The sequence below is a fragment of the Oncorhynchus masou genome, chromosome 20 (genome assembly GCF_036934945.1).
Source record: "Oncorhynchus masou masou isolate Uvic2021 chromosome 20, UVic_Omas_1.1, whole genome shotgun sequence".
NCBI classification, from domain to species: domain Eukaryota; kingdom Metazoa; phylum Chordata; class Actinopteri; order Salmoniformes; family Salmonidae; genus Oncorhynchus; species Oncorhynchus masou.
Window position 1 is genome coordinate 28,153,916 of NC_088231.1, and position 18,625 is coordinate 28,172,540.

Genomic DNA, 18,625 nt, shown 5'->3' on the forward strand with positions numbered 1-18,625 from the left:
ACCCCTAAACACTAGCTCCTAACCCCTAGCCACTAGCTCCTAACCCCTAACCACTATCTCCTAACCCCTAAACACTAGCTCCCCTAACCACCCTAACCCCTAACTCCTAACCCCTACTCCTAACCCCTAACCACTAAACCCCTGACCACTACCCCTAAACACTATCTCCTAACCCCTGACCACTAGCTCCTAACCCCTAAACACTATCTCCTAACCCCTGACCACTAGCTCCTAACCCCTAAACACTATATCCTAACCCCTGACCACTAGCTCCTAACCCCTAAACACTATATCCTAACCCCTGACCACTAGCTCCTAACCCTAAACACTCCTAACCCCTGACCACTAGCCTAACCCCTAAACACTAGCTCCTAACCTAAACCTAGCTCCCCCTAACACTCCCCTAAACACTAGCTCCTAACCCCTAAACACTAAACCCCTAGCCACTAGCTCTAACCCCTAACCACTATCTCCTAACCCCTAAACACTAGCTCCTAACCCCTAAACACTATCTCCTAACCCCTGACCACTAGCTCTAACCCCTAAACACTATCTCTAACCCCTGACCACTAGCTCCTAACCCCTAAACACTAGCTCCTAACCCCTAAACACTATCTCCTAACCCCTAAACACTATCTCCTAACCCCTGACCACTAGCTCCTAACCCCACTAAACACTATCTCCCCTAACCCCTGACCAAACATTAGCTCCTAACCCCACTAGCTCTAACAGCCACTAGCTCCTAACCCCTAACCACTATCTCCTAACCCCTAAACACTAGCTCCTAACCCCTAAACACCCTAACCCCTGACCACTAGCTCCTAACCCCCTGACCACTAGCTCCTAACCCCTGAACACTAGCTCCTAACCCCTAAACACTAGCTCCTAACCCCTAAACACTAGCTCCTAACCCCTAAACCACTAGCTCCTAACCCCTAAACACTATCTCCTAACCCCTGACCACTAGCTCCTAACCCCTAACCTATATCTAACCCCTAACCACTATCTCCTAACCCCAAACACTAGCTCCTAACCCCTAAACACTATCTCCTAACCCCTGACCACTAGCTCCTAACCCCTAAACACTAGCTCCTAACCCCCTAACCACTAGCTCCTAACCCCTAAACACCCCTAAACACTAGCTCCTAACCCCTAAACACTATCTCCTAACCCCCCTAAACACTATCTCCTAACCCACTAGCTCCTAACCCCTAAACACTATCTCCTAACCCCTGACCACTAGCTCCTAACCCCTAAACACTAGCTCCTAACCCCTAAACACTATCTCCTAACCCCTGACCACTAGCTCCTAACCCCTAAACACTATATCCTAACCCCTGACCACTAGCTCCTAACCCCTAAACACTAGCTCCTAACCCCTAAACACTATCTCCTAACCCCTGACCACTAGCTCCTAATCCCTAAACACTATATCCTAACCCCTGACCACTAGCTCCTAACCCCTAAACACTATCTCCTAACCCCTAAACACTATCTCCTAACCCCTGACCACTAGCTCCTAACCCCTGACCACTATCTCCTAACCCCTAAACACTATCTCCTAACCCCTAAACACTATCTCCTAACCCCTACCATGTTGGTCTGAAATAATGATCAGATAGGTTTATATAATCAATACAATAACTTGTGGGACATATGATGTATAGAAGTCTAAGGTTTGATTTTGATCTCAGTTTTCTGCTGTTGTTTTTTAGTCTAAACTTTCCCAACTCTACCGGGAGGATGAAAGTGTAAACGTGTCGGTGAGAAGCAACAGAGTTAAATAAGTCGTGCTTCTTTTAAAAATATCATCACAAAATACCTGCCTTGTTTTCTCTCTCTGAAGCTTTCAGTTACTCTGGTTTATAAAACACAAATAACTTCCTGGTTTATGAAACACAAATAACTTCCTGGTTTATAAAACACAAATATCTTCCTGGTTTATGAAACACAAATAACTTCCTGGTTTATAAAACACAAATAACTTCCTGGTTTATGAAACACAAATAACTTCCTGGTTTATAAAACACAAATAACTTCCTGGTTCATAAAACACAAATAACTTCCTGGTTTATGAAACACAAATAACTTCCTGGTTTATAAAACACAACTTCCTGGTTTATAAAACACAAATAACTTCCTGGTTTATAAAACACAAATAACTTCCTGGTTTATAAAACACAAATAACTTCCTGGTTTATAAAACACAAGCCATAACTTCCTGGTTTATAAAACACAAGACATAACTTCCTGGTTTATAAAACACAAGCCATAACTTCCTGGTTTATAAAACACAAGCCATAACTTCCTGGTTTATAAAACACAAGCCATAACTTCCTGGTTTATAAAACACAAGCCATAACTTCCTGGTTTATAAAACACAAGCCATAACTTCCTGGTTTATAAAACACAAGCCATAGCTTCCTGGTTTATAAAACACAAGCCATAACTTCCTGGTTTATAAAACACAAGACATAACTTCCTGGTTTATAAAACACAAGACATAACTTCCTGGTTTATAAAACACAAGCCATAAATTCCTGGTTTATAAAACACAAGACGTTACATCCTGGTTTATAAAACACAAGACATAACTTCCTGGTTTATAAAACACAAGCCATAACTTCCTGGTTTATAAAATACAAGACATAACTTCCTGGTTTATAAAACACAAATAACTTCCTGGTTTATAAAACACAAGCCATAACTTCCTGGTTTATAAAACACAAATAACTTCCTGGTTTATAAAACACAAGCCATAACTTCCTGGTTTATAAAACACAAGCCATAACTTTCTGGTTTATAAAACACAAGCCATAGCTTCCTGGTTTATAAAACACAAGCCATAACTTCCTGGTTTATAAAACACAAGCCATAGCTTCCTGGTTTATAAAACACAAGCCATAGCTTCCTGGTTTTTAAAACACAAGACATAACTTCCTGGTTTATAAAACACAAGCCATAACTTTCTGATTTATAAAACACAAATAACTTCCTGGTTTATAAAACACAGCCACAACTTCCTGGTTTATAAAATACAAAACATAACCTTCTGGTTTATAAAACAGAAGACACCACTTTCTGTTTATTAAAACACAAGACGTAACGTTTGTTTCTTCTTAGTTGACTGCAGTATTGTTTCTTCTTAGTTGACTGCAGTATTGTTTTATCTGGGTGGGTCCAGCATGATCTCTGTTTTTTACTATTTCTTTACATCGCTTATTAGTCTGGTTTTGGTCGTAAACGCTCCCATTGTTTCTGAGCGAACACTGATTGAACCATTTCCTGTCTCATTCAAAACCCCGTTTATCGGCTGGAGGTCAGACTGATAAGCAGGTTTTAATTTGAACGTAGCGTTCATTCTGGATTTACCAGGCTAGTGTTGTGTTTTCAGGACATTGCTGGAAATGGAGGGGAACCTGGGGGTGGAACCAGTGTAATTATTTTAACATTTTATCATTTTAATTCAAGGATTTTCCCTTAGTGGGTTCCCAGAGTGACTTTCCTCCATTCCCACACCTGTGTGTTGTTACTAATGGCCTATGGAAGTTCTGAACTGTATAAATGTAGAACCTTGTTGACGTGTTCTACTGTTCCGTTGTGTTCTAGAACTCCTTCTCTGGGCTGGTCCATATGGAGGGAGAAGAACAAGGGTCAGAGTTCCAGATCTTTCAAAGGTTCGAGAAAGGGTTTTCCTCTCCTATCACTGTTGTGTCATTACATCAACGGCAGTGCGTTTGGTTTCAGGCTATTTATACATTCTATAGACCATAGTCATGTGTTTAAGAGATGACGGCTGTTATTGTTTTGATTTAGTTGACCTGGGACTGTCTTGTTGTACTAAAACATGCAAATACCAATATATTTAAATTGGGACAAAGGTGGCAAAATACCGGTGACATCCCCAGATTTCAGGGTTTTCCCCAAAAAATCCTGGTTGGAAGATTCCCGAATTTGCTCCTTATTCCTTCATGATTCCAGGACTCTTCCAACCGAGTCTTCTGTATAACATGGTAATTTGGGGACAGTTACCAGAATTCCTCTACCGTATTTGTGACTGATGGCTTTGCACTGATCAACAGGTTAATGTAAATAATGTATATTTCTGTGTTTCCATAGAGACTGTAACATCACTATATTTATGTGTTTCCATAGAGGCTGTTGCATCGCTATATTTATGTGTTTCCATAGAGGCTGTTGCATCACTATATTTATGTGTTTCCATAGAGGCTGTTGCATCACTATAATTCTGTGTTTCCATAGAGACTGTAGCATCACTATATTTCTGTGTTTCCATAGAGACTGTTGCATCACTATATTTCTGTGTTTCCATAGAGACTGTTGCATCACTATATTTCTGTGTTTCCATAGACGCTGTTGCATCACTCTATTTCTGTGTTTCCATAGAGACTGTTGCATCACTCTATTTCTGTGTTTCCATAGAGGCTGTTGCATCACTCTATTTCTGTGTTTCCATAGAGACTGCAGCATCACTCTATTTCTGTGTTTCCATAGAGACTGCAGCATCACTATATTTCTGTGTTTCCATAGAGACTGTACCCTCTCGGACATAGACCAGACCCACGCCCTGCAGGTGCTGGTCTCCAAGGAGACAATGAACATGTCCGGCGCCGATCAGGACCCCCCCATGGGTAGTCTGGTCTGCTGCCCGATCAGAAACGGGAAGACAGGAAAAATCATTGGTGCGTCCCTCTTTCTCTGAATGTATCTTCTCTACTTTATAGTCTTTATATCCAACACTGTCTTTACAGGCCAATGACCGGATAAACTCACTCTATTTATCTAATGTATCTTCTCTACTCTATATGCAACACTGTCTTTACAGGCCAATGACCGGATAAAACTCACTCTATTTATCTAATGTATCTTCTCTACTTTATATGCAACACTGTGTTTACAGACCAATGACCGGATAAACTCACTCTATTTATCTAATGTATCTTCTCTACTTTATATGCAACACTGTTTTACAGACCAATGACCGGATAAAACTCACTCTATTTATCTAATGTATCTTCTCTACTTTATATGCAACACTGTCTTTACAGGCCAATGACCGGATAAAACTCACTCTATTTATCTAACTATGTTTATATGACTTTAACCTCACTGTAGAATTCCATTGACAACAACAACATGAATTCTATAGCTACACCTCATACAGGAGTAAAGAGGCAGGTGTCTCTGTTTGGTGTAGGGAGTCTTCTTCTTCTGTGGTTGTTAGAGACATGCTGTTAGTTGTAGGGAGTCTTCTTCTTCTGTGGTTGTTAGAGACACGCTGTTAGTCGTAGGGAGTCTTCTTCTTCTGTGGTTGTTAGAGACATGCGGTTAGTCGCAGGGAGTCTTCTTCTTCTGTGGTTGTTAGAGACATGCTGTTAGTCGTAGGGAGTCTTCTTCTTCTGTGGTTGTTAGAGACATGCTGTTAGTCTTAGGGAGACTTCTTCTTCTGTGGTTGTTAGAGACATGCTGTTAGTCGTAGGGAGTCTTCTGTGGTTGTTAGAACCATGCTGTTAGTCGTAGGGAGTCTTCTTCTTCTGTGGTTGTTAGAGACATGCTGTTAGTCGCAGGGAGTCTTCTTCTTCTGTGGTTGTTAGAGTCACGCTGTTAGTCGTAGGGAGTCTTCTTCTTCTGTGGTTGTTAGAGACATACTGTTAGTCGTAGGGAGTCTTCTTCTTCTGTGGTTGTTAGAGACATGCTGTTAGTCGTAGGGAGTCTTCTTCTTCTGTGGTTGTTAGAGACATGCTGTTAGTTGTAGGGAGTCTTCTTCTTCTGTGGTTGTTAGAACCATGCTGTTAGTCGTAGGGAGTCTTCTTCTTCTGTGGTTGTTAGAGACATGCTGTTAGTCGCAGGGAGTCTTCTTCTGTGGTTGTTAGAGACATACTGTTAGTCGTAGGGAGTCTTCTTCTTCTGTGGTTGTTAGAGACATGTTGTTAGTCGTAGGGAGTCTTCTTCTGTGGTTGTTAGAGACATGTTGTTAGTCTTAGGGAGTCTTCTTCTTCTGTGGTTGTTAGAGACATGCTGTTTGTTGTAGGCAGTCTTCTTCTTCTGTGGTTGTTAGAGACATGCTGTTAGTCGTAGGGAGTCTTCTTCTTCTGTGGTTGTTAGAGACATGCTGTTAGTCGTAGGGAGTCTTCTTCTTCTGTGGTTGTTAGAGACATGCTGTTAGTCGTAGGGAGTCTTCTTCTTCTGTGGTTGTTAGAGTCACGCTGTTAGTTGTAGGGAGACTTCTTCTTCTGTGGTTGTTAGAGACATGCTGTTAGTCGTAGGAGTCTTCTTCTTCTGTGGTTGTTAGAGACATGCTGTTAGTCGCAGGAGTCTTCTTCTTCTGTGGTTGTTAGAGACATGCTGTTAGTCGCAGGGAGTCTTCTTCTTCTGTGGTTGTTAGAGACATGCTGTTAGTTGTAGGGAGTCTTCTTCTTCTGTGGTTGTTAGAACCATGCTGTTAGTCGTAGGGAGTCTTCTTCTTCTGTGGTTGTTAGAGACATGCTGTTAGTCGCAGGGAGTCTTCTTCTGTGGTTGTTAGAGACATGCTGTTAGTCGTAGGGAGTCTTCTTCTGTGGTTGTTAGAGACATGCTGTTAGTCTTAGGGAGACTTCTTCTGTGGTTGTTAGAGACATGCTGTTAGTCGCAGGGAGTCTTCTTCTGTGGTTGTTAGAGACATACTGTTAGTCGTAGGGAGTCTTCTTCTTCTGTGGTTGTTAGAGACATGTTGTTAGTCGTAGGGAGTCTTCTTCTGTGGTTGTTAGAGACATGTTGTTAGTCTTAGGGAGTCTTCTTCTTCTGTGGTTGTTAGAGACATGCTGTTAGTTGTAGGGAGTCTTCTTCTTCTGTGGTTGTTAGAGACATGCTGTTAGTCGCAGGGAGTCTTCTTCTTCTGTGGTTGTTAGAGACATGCTGTTAGTCGTAGGGAGTCTTCTTCTTCTGTGGTTGTTAGAGACATGCTGTTAGTCGTAGGGAGTCTTCTTCTTCTGTGGTTGTTAGAGACATGCTGTTAGTCGTAGGGAGCCTTCTTCTTCTGTGGTTGTTAGAGACATGCTGTTAGTCGTAGGGAGTCTTCTTCTTCTGTGGTTGTTAGAGACACGCTGTTAGTCGTAGGGAGCCTTCTTCTTCTGTGGTTGTTAGAGACATGCTGTTAGTTGTAGGGAGTCTTCTTCTTCTGTGGTTGTTAGAGACACGCTGTTAGTCGTAGGGAGCCTTCTTCTTCTGTGGTTGTTAGAGACATGCTGTTAGTTGTAGGGAGTCTTCTTCTTCTGTGGTTGTTAGAGACATGCTGTTAGTCGTAGGGAGTCTTCTTCTTCTGTGGTTGTTAGAGACATGCTGTTAGTCGTAGGGAGTCTTCTTCTTCTGTGGTTGTTAGAGACATGCTGTTAGTCGTAGGGAGTCTTCTTCTTCTGTGGTTGTTAGAGACACGCTGTTAGTCGTAGGGAGTCTTCCTCTTCTGTGGTTGTTAGAGACATGCTGTTAGTCGTAGGGAGTCTTCTTCTTCTGTGGTTGTTAGACACGCTGTTAGTCGTTGTTGATAGTCAAGGCAGAGATATTGATATCAGTGCGTCTTAAACCAGTGTATTACTGGCTCTTCAGTCTTTATTTACTGATCTATTCACTGACTAGTATTGAATGACTAGGAAGCATGGTATTTACTAGGAAGTCTGCAGAGAATCTTGGCAGTTGAGAATCTTGGCTGTAGATAATCCTCGTTGAGAGAATCATGGTTACAGAGAATATTGTATTTAATGGGAAGTCTGTAGATAATCTTGGTTGTAGAGAATCTTGCATTTACTAGGAAGTCTGTAGAGAATCTTGTCTGTAGATCATCTCGTATTTACTAGGAAGTCTGTAGAGAATCTTGTCTGTAGATCATCTCGTATTTACTAGGAAGTCTGTAGAGAATCTTGTCTGTAGAGAATCTTGTATTTACTAGGAAGTCCTCTATTAGCTGACTGTGTATTAGCAGCATTAGAGTGCGTCAGCCAGGGTGCTTAGCAGGGTTGTTAAATAGACAGTCCTAACCATCACTGATCTACAAACAACAGATAAGACTGTCTTAATTTGGGATAGGCGTTCCGCTAGCGTCCCACCTTGTCAACATCCGGTGAAATTGCAGAGCGCCAAATTCAAATGACAGAAATACTCATTATACCAGTGTTATACATCGGTTTAAAGATTAACCTCTTGTTAATCCAGCCGCTGTGTCAGATTTTAAAAAGGCTTTACGGCGAAAGCACAACATGCGATTATCTGCCCCGCTTACAAAAGTATACAAACATTTTACAACCCAGCAGAAGAGCCACGAAAGTCAAACATAGCAATAAAATAAATCACTTACCTTTGAAGATCTTAATCTGTTGGCATTCCAAAGGGTTCCAGCAACACAATAAATGTTTGTTTTGTTCGATAAAGTCCCTCTTTATATCCCAAAAACTCTGTTGGAGCGTTTTGTTCAGTAATCCACTGGCTCAAAGGAGGTCAAAACAGATGAATACATCTTAATAGTACCGGTAAACTTCGTCGAAAAATGTTTATAACTAATCCTCAGGCTGTCAATTATCTAAATAATCGGTCATATTTCAACCGGACAAAAGCGTTTTCAATAGGACGAGGGGCGCGCACACCGTCACGCGCAAAGGAGTAGTGGCAGTGAAAACGGACACCTGCCAAAAACTTCTTATTCTTGTTTTTTTTTCTTTAGAAAGCAAGCCTGAAACCATGTCTAAAGACTGTTGACCTCTAGTGGAAGGAACTGCAATCTGGACCCTAACCCTTTATATAGTCAATAGGCTTTGAATAGAAAACTACTCACATCAAAGAAATTTCATTTCCTGGACGGATTGTCCTCGGGGTTTCGCCTGCCACATCAGTTCTGTTATACTCACAGACATTATGTTAACAGTTTTAGAAACTTCAGCGTGTTTTCTATCCAATAATACAATTATATGCATATACTAGCTTCTGGGCCTGAGTAACAGGCAGTTTACTTTGGGCACCTCGTTCATCCAAACTTCCGAATACTGCCCCCTATCCATACATTAACCATTACTGATCTCCACACCACAGAAACACATCCGCGATAGCATCTCAGAGTAGCAGGGCTGATCTAGGATCAGGTCCCCACATGTCTATGTGGTCTTCTTCATTGGGATCTAAAAGGCAAAAACTGATCCCAGGTCAGCACTCTGAGACGCTTCATGAATACAGGCCCTGGGCAAGACGATATCGTCATGACGATACCTGATAAGATTGAGTCATGAATCGTCATGAAGTTTGAAGTTATTAAATAAATAAATAAAGTTATTAACAACTTTTCATCCATCCCTCTGTTGTTGTTGTTGTTGCTGCTGTTTCTGTTGTTGCTGTTGTTGTTGTTGTTGTTGTTGCTGTTGTTGTTGCTGTTGTTGTTGTTGTTGCTGTTGTTGCTGTTGTTGTTGTTGCTGCTGTTGTTGCTGTTGTTGTTGTTGTTGTTGTTGCTGTTGTTGTTTTCTGTTCAGCCGTCTGCCAGCTGAAGAACAAGCTGTGCACGGCCCCTGGCGAGGCGGAGACGGGCAGGGCGTTTAACCGTTATGATGAGCGCCTCCTGGAGGACTTTGCGGTGTACTGCGGCCTGGCCCTGCAGACCGTCCAGACCGTCCAACGGATAGAGTACCAACGAGCCAGCCAGGACGTTACCCAAGAGGTGGGGGAGGAGACAGAAGTCTGTGTATATATGTATATACATGTAATATATATTATATATAGATATATAGTACTAGTCAAGGGTTTTTCTTTATTTTTTTACAATTTTCTACATTGTAGAATAATAGTGAAGACATCACTACTTTGAAGAATCTAAAATATATTTTTATTTGTTTAAAACTTTTTGGTTACTACATGATTCCATATGTGTTATTTCATAGTTTTGATGTCTTCACTATTATTCTACAATGTAGAAAATAGTAAAAATAAAGACAAACCCTTGAATGAGTAGGTGTGTCCAAACATTTGACTGGTACTGTAAATAGAGGTGAAGTCTGAAGTTTTACATACACCTTAGTGATAGGAATTTGATGAATAATGACTAAACAATATCTACATTTAAATAGAACTTTAACTAATTAAAATCTACTCTGTTTTACAATATCTGATTAATAACGTTAGTTCATAAGAAAGAGAACAAGGAGTGATGAAACATAATAAACACCATTCCAACTAGGTTGGGGAGGAATGTGTTGTGGGTTTGAAGTAAGCAAAGAGGGTCATTAACCTATATTTGAACCAACTCAACTATAACTCTGTGGCGATTAAATAAGACAGTGAGAGCCTCTCCAGGTTTTCCGTATCCAGAACTGTCTGCTAAAGTCTGCTAAAGTGGTAATAAATTATGGTGAGACTTCAGGAGTTCATCCAGATTATAGTGTGTGTCATGTTGGTGAGTTGGAATGAACTGTTGAACCTGCTTTGTCCTGGTCTAGAGGAGGAGATTCATTCTAGAACCTGTGACGTTATATTTTGTATATAAACTGTTGAACCTGCTTTGTCCTGGTCGAGAGGAGGAGATTCATTCTAGAACCTGTGACGTCATATTTTGTATATAAACTGTTGTTCGTGGTTACATGGCAGCGCGCTCCGTTAATAAATACTATTATCTATTTTTGATAAGACTGGTTTCTGTCTATTTTATGCAAATAAGAATCTTATAAATTCTTATAAATAGACTGAGTGATTTTAATTAATGAACATATATAGGAATTATGAAACTCCATTGACACTCACCAAATACATTTAATCTCAGTTTTTCTACAATTCCTTCATGTGTTTACATATTTGTGTTTGTGTGTGTGTGTGCTTTTTTAAGTCTATGTGCTGTGTTGACGTGTGTGTGTTTTTTAAAAGTCTATGTGCTGTGTTGACGTGTGTGTGCTTTTTTAAGTCTATGTGCTGTGTTGACGTGTGTGTGTTTTTTAAAGTCTATGTGCTGTGTTGACGTGTGTGTGTTTTTTAAAAGTCTATGTGCTGTGTTGACGTGTGTGTGTTTTTTAAAAGTCTATGTGCTGTGTGTTTGTGTGTGTGTTTTTTAAGTCTATGTGCTGTGTTGACGTGTGTGTTTTTTAAAGTCTATGTGCTGTGTTGACGTGTGTGTGTGTGTGTGTGTGTGTGTCCTCTCCTAAGGTTCTGTCCTACCACCTCACTGCAGCTCAAGAGGAAATCAGAGCGTTGCAGGTGAACCACTGATACCAACAGACCAACACCTACCATCTCTCTCTCCTTCCCTCTCGCCTCACATCTCTCTATCCTTCCCTCTCGCCTCACATCTCTCTCCTTCCCTCTCTCCTCACATCTCTCTCCTTCCCTCTCGCCTCACATCTCTCTATCCTTCCCTCTCGCCTCACATCTCTCTCTCCTTCCCTCTCGCCTCACATCTCTCTCTCCTTCCCTCTCGCCTCACATCTCTCTCTCCTTCCCTCTCGCCTCACATCTCTCTCTCCTTCCCTCTCTCCTCACATCTCTCTATCCTTCCCTCTCGCCTCACATCTCTCTCCTTCCCTCTCGCCTCACATCTCTCTCTCCTTCCCTCTCGCCTCACATCTCTCTCTCCTTCCCTCTCGCCTCACATCTCTCTCTCCTTCCCTCTCTCCTCACATCTCTCTATCCTTCCCTCTCGCCTCACATCTCTCTCTCCTTCCCTCTCGCCTCACATCTCTCTATCCTTCCCTCTCGCCTCACATCTCTCTTTCCTTCCCTCTCTCCTCACATCTCTCTATCCTTCCCTCTCGCCTCACATCTCTCTTTCCTTCCCTCTCTCCTCACATCTCTCTATCCTTCCCTCTCGCCTCACATCTCTCTCTCCTTCCCTCTCTCCTCACATCTCTCCTCACATCTCTCTATCCTTCCCTCTCACCTCACATCTCTCCCTCTATTCCTATTTCTACAGATCTCTCTCTCTCTTTCCACCCCACTATATTTCTGTCTCTCTTTCCATATCTCTCTTACCCAATCTCTCCCTTCCCTTTTCAGTGTTTCCCCTAGGATTTTTTTCAGCAGCGGTGGGGGTCTTCCTGGTATGTCCGGATATGCTACTCCATAATCATTAAATTACGTTTTCTTCCTTTACAATCTGAAAGTCGAGAACCGTTTTAATTTCATAATTCTATGTGAATCAATCAAAGATGTTTAGCTAACGATTACTACATACATTTACCACTAAGGTTTTCTATAAATTGTATTTTTTTTATCTGTTATTTTACCAGGTCAGTTGACTGAGAACACATTCTCATTTACAGCAACGACCTGGGGAATAGTTACAGGGGAGAGGAGGGGGATGAATGAGCCAATAGTAAACTTGGGATTTGAGGGACAGATTAACACCCCTACTCACTGGGAATTTAGCCAGGACACCGGGGTTAACACCCCTACTCACTGGGAATTTAGCCAGGACACCGGGGTTAACACCCCTACTCACTGGGAATTTAGCCAGGACACCGGGGTTAACACCCCTACTCACTGGGAATTTAGCCAGGACACCGGGGTTAACACCCCTACTCACTGGGAATTTAGCCAGGACACCGGGGTTAACACCCCTACTCACTGGGAATTTAGCCAGGACACCGGGGTTAACACCCCTACTCACTGGGAATTTAGCCAGGACACCGGGGTTAACACCCCTACTCACTGGGAATTTAGCCAGGACACCGGGGTTAACACCCCTACTCTTACGATAAGTTACCCTGGGATCTTTAATGACTTCAGAGAGTCAGGACACCCGTTTAACGTCCCATCTGAAAGACGGCACACCACACAAGGCAACGTCCCCAATCGCTGCCCTGGGGCATTGGGATATTTTTTAGACCAGAGGAAAGAGTGCCTCCTACTGGCCCTCCAACACCAGGAACTGACCAGGACCAACCCTGCTTAGCTTCAGAATCAAGACAGCGGTGGGATGCAGGGTGGTATGCTGCTGGCGTTCTAGAACTCACCATTGTTCCCTTAGGTGTATTACTGGTGATGGTTCTAGAACTCACCATTGTTCCCTTAGGTGTATTACTGGTGATGGTTCTAGAACTCACCATTGTTCCTTGAGGTATATTACTGGTGATGGTTCAAGAACTCACCATTGTGCTCTTAGGTGTATTACTGGTGATGGTTCTAGAACTCACCATTGTGCTCTTAGGTGTATTACTGGTGATGGTTCTAGAACTCACCATTGTGCTCTTATGTGTATTACTGGTGATGGTTCTAGAACTCACCATTGTGCTCTTAGGTGTATTACTGGTGATGGTTCTAGAACTCACCATTGTGCTCTTAGGTGTATTACTGGTGATGGTTCTAGAACTCACCATTGTGCTCTTAGGTGTATTACTGGTGATGGTTCTAGAACTCACCATTGTGCTCTAAGGTGTATTACTGGTGATGGTTCTAGAACTCACCATTGTGCTCTTAGGTGTATTACTGGTGATGGTTCTAGAACTCACCATTGTGCTCTTAGGTGTATTACTGGTGATGGTTCTAGAACTCACCATTGTGCTCTTAGGTGTATTACTGGTGATGGTTCTAGAACTCACCATCGTTCCCTTAGGTTTATTACTGGTTTTCATTTATCGCTAAGGTTGGCTCCACTTCCAGGATTACCAGCTGGCTAGTTACACTGGAGATTTCTATGACGATTTGATGAGAATCTGCCGCGAAAAGAATATAGTGAAAACACTGCCTTTCTCCATCTCTCTCTATATCCACCCATCTCTCTCTATCCACCCATCTCTCTCTATATCCACCCATCTCTCTCTATATCCACCCATCTCTCTATATCCACCCATCTCTCTCTCTATATCCACCCATCTCTCTCTATATCCACCCATCTCTCTCTATATCCACCCATCTCTCTCTATATCCACCCATCTCTCTCTCTATATCCACCCATCCCTCTCTCTATATCCACCCATCTCTCTCTATATCCACCCATCCCTCTCTCTATATCCACCCATCTCTCTCTCTATATCCACCCATCTCTCTCTATATCCACCCATCTCTCTCTATATCCACCCATCTCTCTCTCTATATCCACCCATCCCTCTCTCTATATCCACCCATCCCTCTCTATATCCACCAATCGCTCTCTATATCCACCATATCTCTCTCTATATCCACCCATCTCTCTCTATATACACCCATCCCTCTCTCTATATCCACCCATCTCTCTCTATATCCACCCATCCCTCTCTCTATATCCACCCATCTCTCTCTATATCCACCACATCTCTCTCTATATCCACCCATCTCTCTCTATATCCACCACATCTCTCTCTATATCCACACATCTCTCTCTATATCCACACATCTCTCTCTATATCCACACATCTCTCTCTATATCCACCCATCTCTCTATATATCCACCCATCTCTCTCTATATCCACCCATTCCTCTCTCTATATCCACCCATCTCTCTCTATATCCACCCATCTCTCTCTATATCCGCCACATCTCTCTCTATATCCACCCATCTCTCTCTATATCCACCCATCTCTCTCTATATCCACCCATCTCTCTCTATATCCACCCATCTCTCTCTATATCCACCCATCTCTCTCTATATCCACCCATCTCTCTCTATATCCACCACATCTCCCTCTATATCCACCCATCTCTCTCTATATCCACCCATCTCTCTCTATATCCACCCATCTCTCTCTATATCCACCCATCTCTCTCTATATCCACCCATCTCTCTCTATATCCACCCATCTCTCTCTATATCCACCCATCTCTCTCTATATCCACCACATCTCCCTCTATATCCACCCATCTCTCTCTATATCCACCCATCTCTCTCTATATCCACCCATCTCTCTCTATATCCACCCATTCCTCCCATATCCACCCATCTCTCTCTATATCCACCCATCTCTCTCTATATCCACCCATCTCTCTATCTATATCCACCCATCCCTCTATCTATATCCACCCATCTCTCTCTATATCCACCCATCTCTCTCTATATCCACCCATCTCTCTCTATATCCACCCATCTCTCTCTCTATATCCACCCATCTCTCTCTATATCCACCCATCTCTATATCCACCCATCTCTCTATATCCACCCATCTCTCTCTATATCCACCCATCTCTCTCTATATCCACCCATCTCTCTCTATATCCACCCATCCCTCTCTCTATATCCACCCATCTCTCTCTCTATATCCACCCATCTCTCTCCACCCATCTCTATATCCACCCATCTCTCTCTATATCCACCCATCTCTCTCTATATCCACCCATCTCTCTCTATATCCACCCATCTCTCTCTATATCCACCACATCTCCCTCTATATCCACCCATCTCTCTCTATATCCACCCATCTCTCTCTATATCCACCCACCCATCTCCACCCATCCCTCTATCTATCCACCCATCACTCTCTCTATATCCACCCATCTCTCTCTATATCCACCCATCTCTCTCTATATCCACCCATCTCTCTCTATATCCACCCATCCCTCTCTCTATATCCACCCATCTCTCTCTATATCCACCCATCTCTCTCTATATCCACCACATCTCTCTCTATATCCACCCATCTCTCTCTATATCCACCCATCTCTCTCTATATCCACCCATCTCTCTCTATATCCACCCATCTCTCTCTATATCCACCCATCTCTCTCTATATCCACCCATCTCTCTCTCTATATCCACCCATCTCTCTCTATATCCACCCATCTCTCTCTATATCCACCACATCTCCCTCTATATCCACCCATCTCTCTCTATATCCACCCATCTCTCTCTATATCCACCCATCTCTCTCTATATCCACCCATTCCTCTCTCTATATCCACCCATCTCTCTCTATATCCACCCATCTCTCTCTATATCCACCCATCCCTCTATCTATATCCACCCATCACTCTCTCTATATCCACCCATCTCTCTCTATATCCACCCATCTCTCTCTATATCCACCCATCTCTCTCTATATCCACCCATCTCTCTCTCTATATCCACCCATCTCTCTCTATATCCACCCATCTCTCTCTATATCCACCCATCTCTCTCTATATCCACCCATCTCTCTCTCTATATCCACCCATCCCTCTCTCTATATCCACCCATCCCTCTCTATATCCACCCATCTCTCTCTATATCCACCCATCTCTCTCTCTATATCCACCCATCTCTCTCTATATCCACCCATCTCTCTCTATATCCACCCATCTCTCTCTATATCCACCCATCTCTCTCTATATCCACCACATCTCCCTCTATATCCACCCATCTCTCTCTATATCCACCCATCTCTCTCTATATCCACCCATCTCTCTCTATATCCACCCATCCCTCTATCTATATCCACCCATCACTCTCTCTATATCCACCCATCTCTCTCTATATCCACCCATCTCTCTCTATATCCACCCATCTCTCTCTATATCCACCCATCTCTCTCTATATCCACCCATCTCTCTCTCTATATCCACCCATCTCTCTCTATATCCACCCATCCCTCTCTATATCCACCCATCTCTCTCTATATCCACCCATCTCTCTCTATATCCACCCATCTCTCTCTATATCCACCCATCTCTCTCTATATTCACCCATCCCTCTCTATATCCACCCATCTCTCTCTATATCCACCCATCTCTCTCTCTCTATATCCACCCATCTCTCTCTATATCCACCCATCCCTCTCTCTATATCCACCCATCTCTCTCTATATCCACCCATCTCTCTCTATATCCACCCATCTCTCTCTATATCCACCCATCTCTCTCTCTATATCCACCCATCCCTCTCTCTATATCCACCCATCTCTCTCTATATCCACCCATCTCTCTATATATCCACCCATCTCTCTCTATATCCACCCATCTCTCTCTCTATATCCACCCATCTCTCTCTATCCACCCATCCACCCATCTCTCTCTATATCCACCCATCCCTCTCTATATCCACCCATCTCTCTCTATATCCACCCATCTCTCTCTATATTCACCCATCTCTCTCTATATCCACCCATCTCTCTCTATATCCACCCATCTCTCTCTATATATCTCACCACCCATCTCTCTCTATATCCACCCATCTCTCTCTATATCCACCCATCTCTCTCTATATCCACCCATCTCTCTCTATATCCACCCATCTCTCTCTATATCCACCCATCTCTCTCTATATCCACCCATCTCTCTCCATATCCACCCATCTCTCTCTATATCCACCCATCTCTCTCTCTATATCCACCCATCTCTCTCTATATCCACCCATCTCTCTCTATATCCACCCATCTCTCTCTATATCCACCCATCTCTCTCTATATCCACCCATCTCTCTCTATATCCACCCATCTCTCTCTATATCCACCCAGTCCTCTCTCTATATCCACCCATCTCTCTCTATATCCACCCATCCTCTCTATATCCACCCATCTCTCTCTATATCCACCCATCTCTCTCTATATCCACCCATCTCTCTCTATATCCACCCATCTCTCTCTATATCCACCCATCTCTCCACCCATCTATATCCACCCATCTCTCTCTATATCCACCCATTCCTCTCTCTATATCCACCCATCTCTCTCTCTATATCCACCCATCTCTCTCTATATCCACCCATTCCTCTCTCTATATCCACCCATCTCTCTCTATATCCACCCATCTCTCTCTATATCCACCCATCTCTCTCTATATCCACCCATCTCTCTCTATATCCACCCATCTCTCTCTATATCCACCCATCTCTCTCCATATCCACCCATCTCTCTCTATATCCACCCATCTCTCTCTATATCCACCCATCCCTCTCTCTATATCCACCCATCTCTCTCTATATCCACCCATCTCTCTCTATATCCACCCATCTCTCTCTATATCCACCCATCTCTCTCTATATCCACCCATCCCTCTCTATATCCACCCATCTCTCTCTATATCCACCCATCTCTCTCTATATCCACCCATCTCTCTCTCTATATCCACCCATCCCTCTCTCTATATCCACCCATCTCTCTCTATATCCACCCATCTCTCTTTCTATATCCACCCATCTCTCTCTCTATATCCACCCATCTCTCTCTATATCCACCCATCTCTCTCTCTATATCCACCCATCTCTCTCTATATCCACCCATCTCTCTCTATATCCACCCATCTCTCTCTATATCCACCCCTCTCCCCCTCCCTCCCTCTCTCTCCTTATCCTTCCCTCCCCATAACCACCTGTCCCTCCCCTCTCCCCCTCCCTCCATTTCCTTGTCATTCTCTCCCCTTAACCACCTGTCCCTCCCCCTCTCCCCCTCCCTCCCTCTCTCTCCTTATCCTTCCCTACCCATAACCACCTGTCCCTCTCCCTCTCTCCCTCCCCCCTTCCCCCTCACCCCCTCCTCCCCCCTCTCTCCCTCTCTCCCTCCCTCCCCTCTCTCTCCCTCCTTCCCTCTCTCCCTCCCCCCCCCCTTCCCCCTCTCCCCCTCCTTCCGCCTCCCTCCCTCTCTCCCTCTCTCCCTCTCTCCCTCCTTCCCTCTCTCCCTCCCCCCTTCCCCCTCACCCCCTCCTCCCCCTCTCTCCCTCTCTCCCTCCCTCCCCTCTCTCCCTCCTTCCCTCTCTCCCTCCCCCCCCCCTTCCCCCTCTCCCCTCCTTC

General features: G+C 43.5%; 1 protein-coding gene across 1 annotated transcript in view; it reads left to right on the plus strand.

The window, feature by feature from the left end:
* Positions 1-18,625, plus strand: part of LOC135506617 (cGMP-specific 3',5'-cyclic phosphodiesterase-like) — a 46,852-nt gene that overhangs the window by 11,677 nt on the left and 16,550 nt on the right. Inside the window, exons 8-11 of the mRNA XM_064925942.1 lie at positions 3,610-3,677; positions 4,552-4,703; positions 9,507-9,691; positions 11,164-11,214. Of these exons, the coding sequence (XP_064782014.1) occupies positions 3,610-3,677; positions 4,552-4,703; positions 9,507-9,691; positions 11,164-11,214 (456 nt within the window). The remainder of the gene's footprint in view (positions 1-3,609; positions 3,678-4,551; positions 4,704-9,506; positions 9,692-11,163; positions 11,215-18,625) is intronic.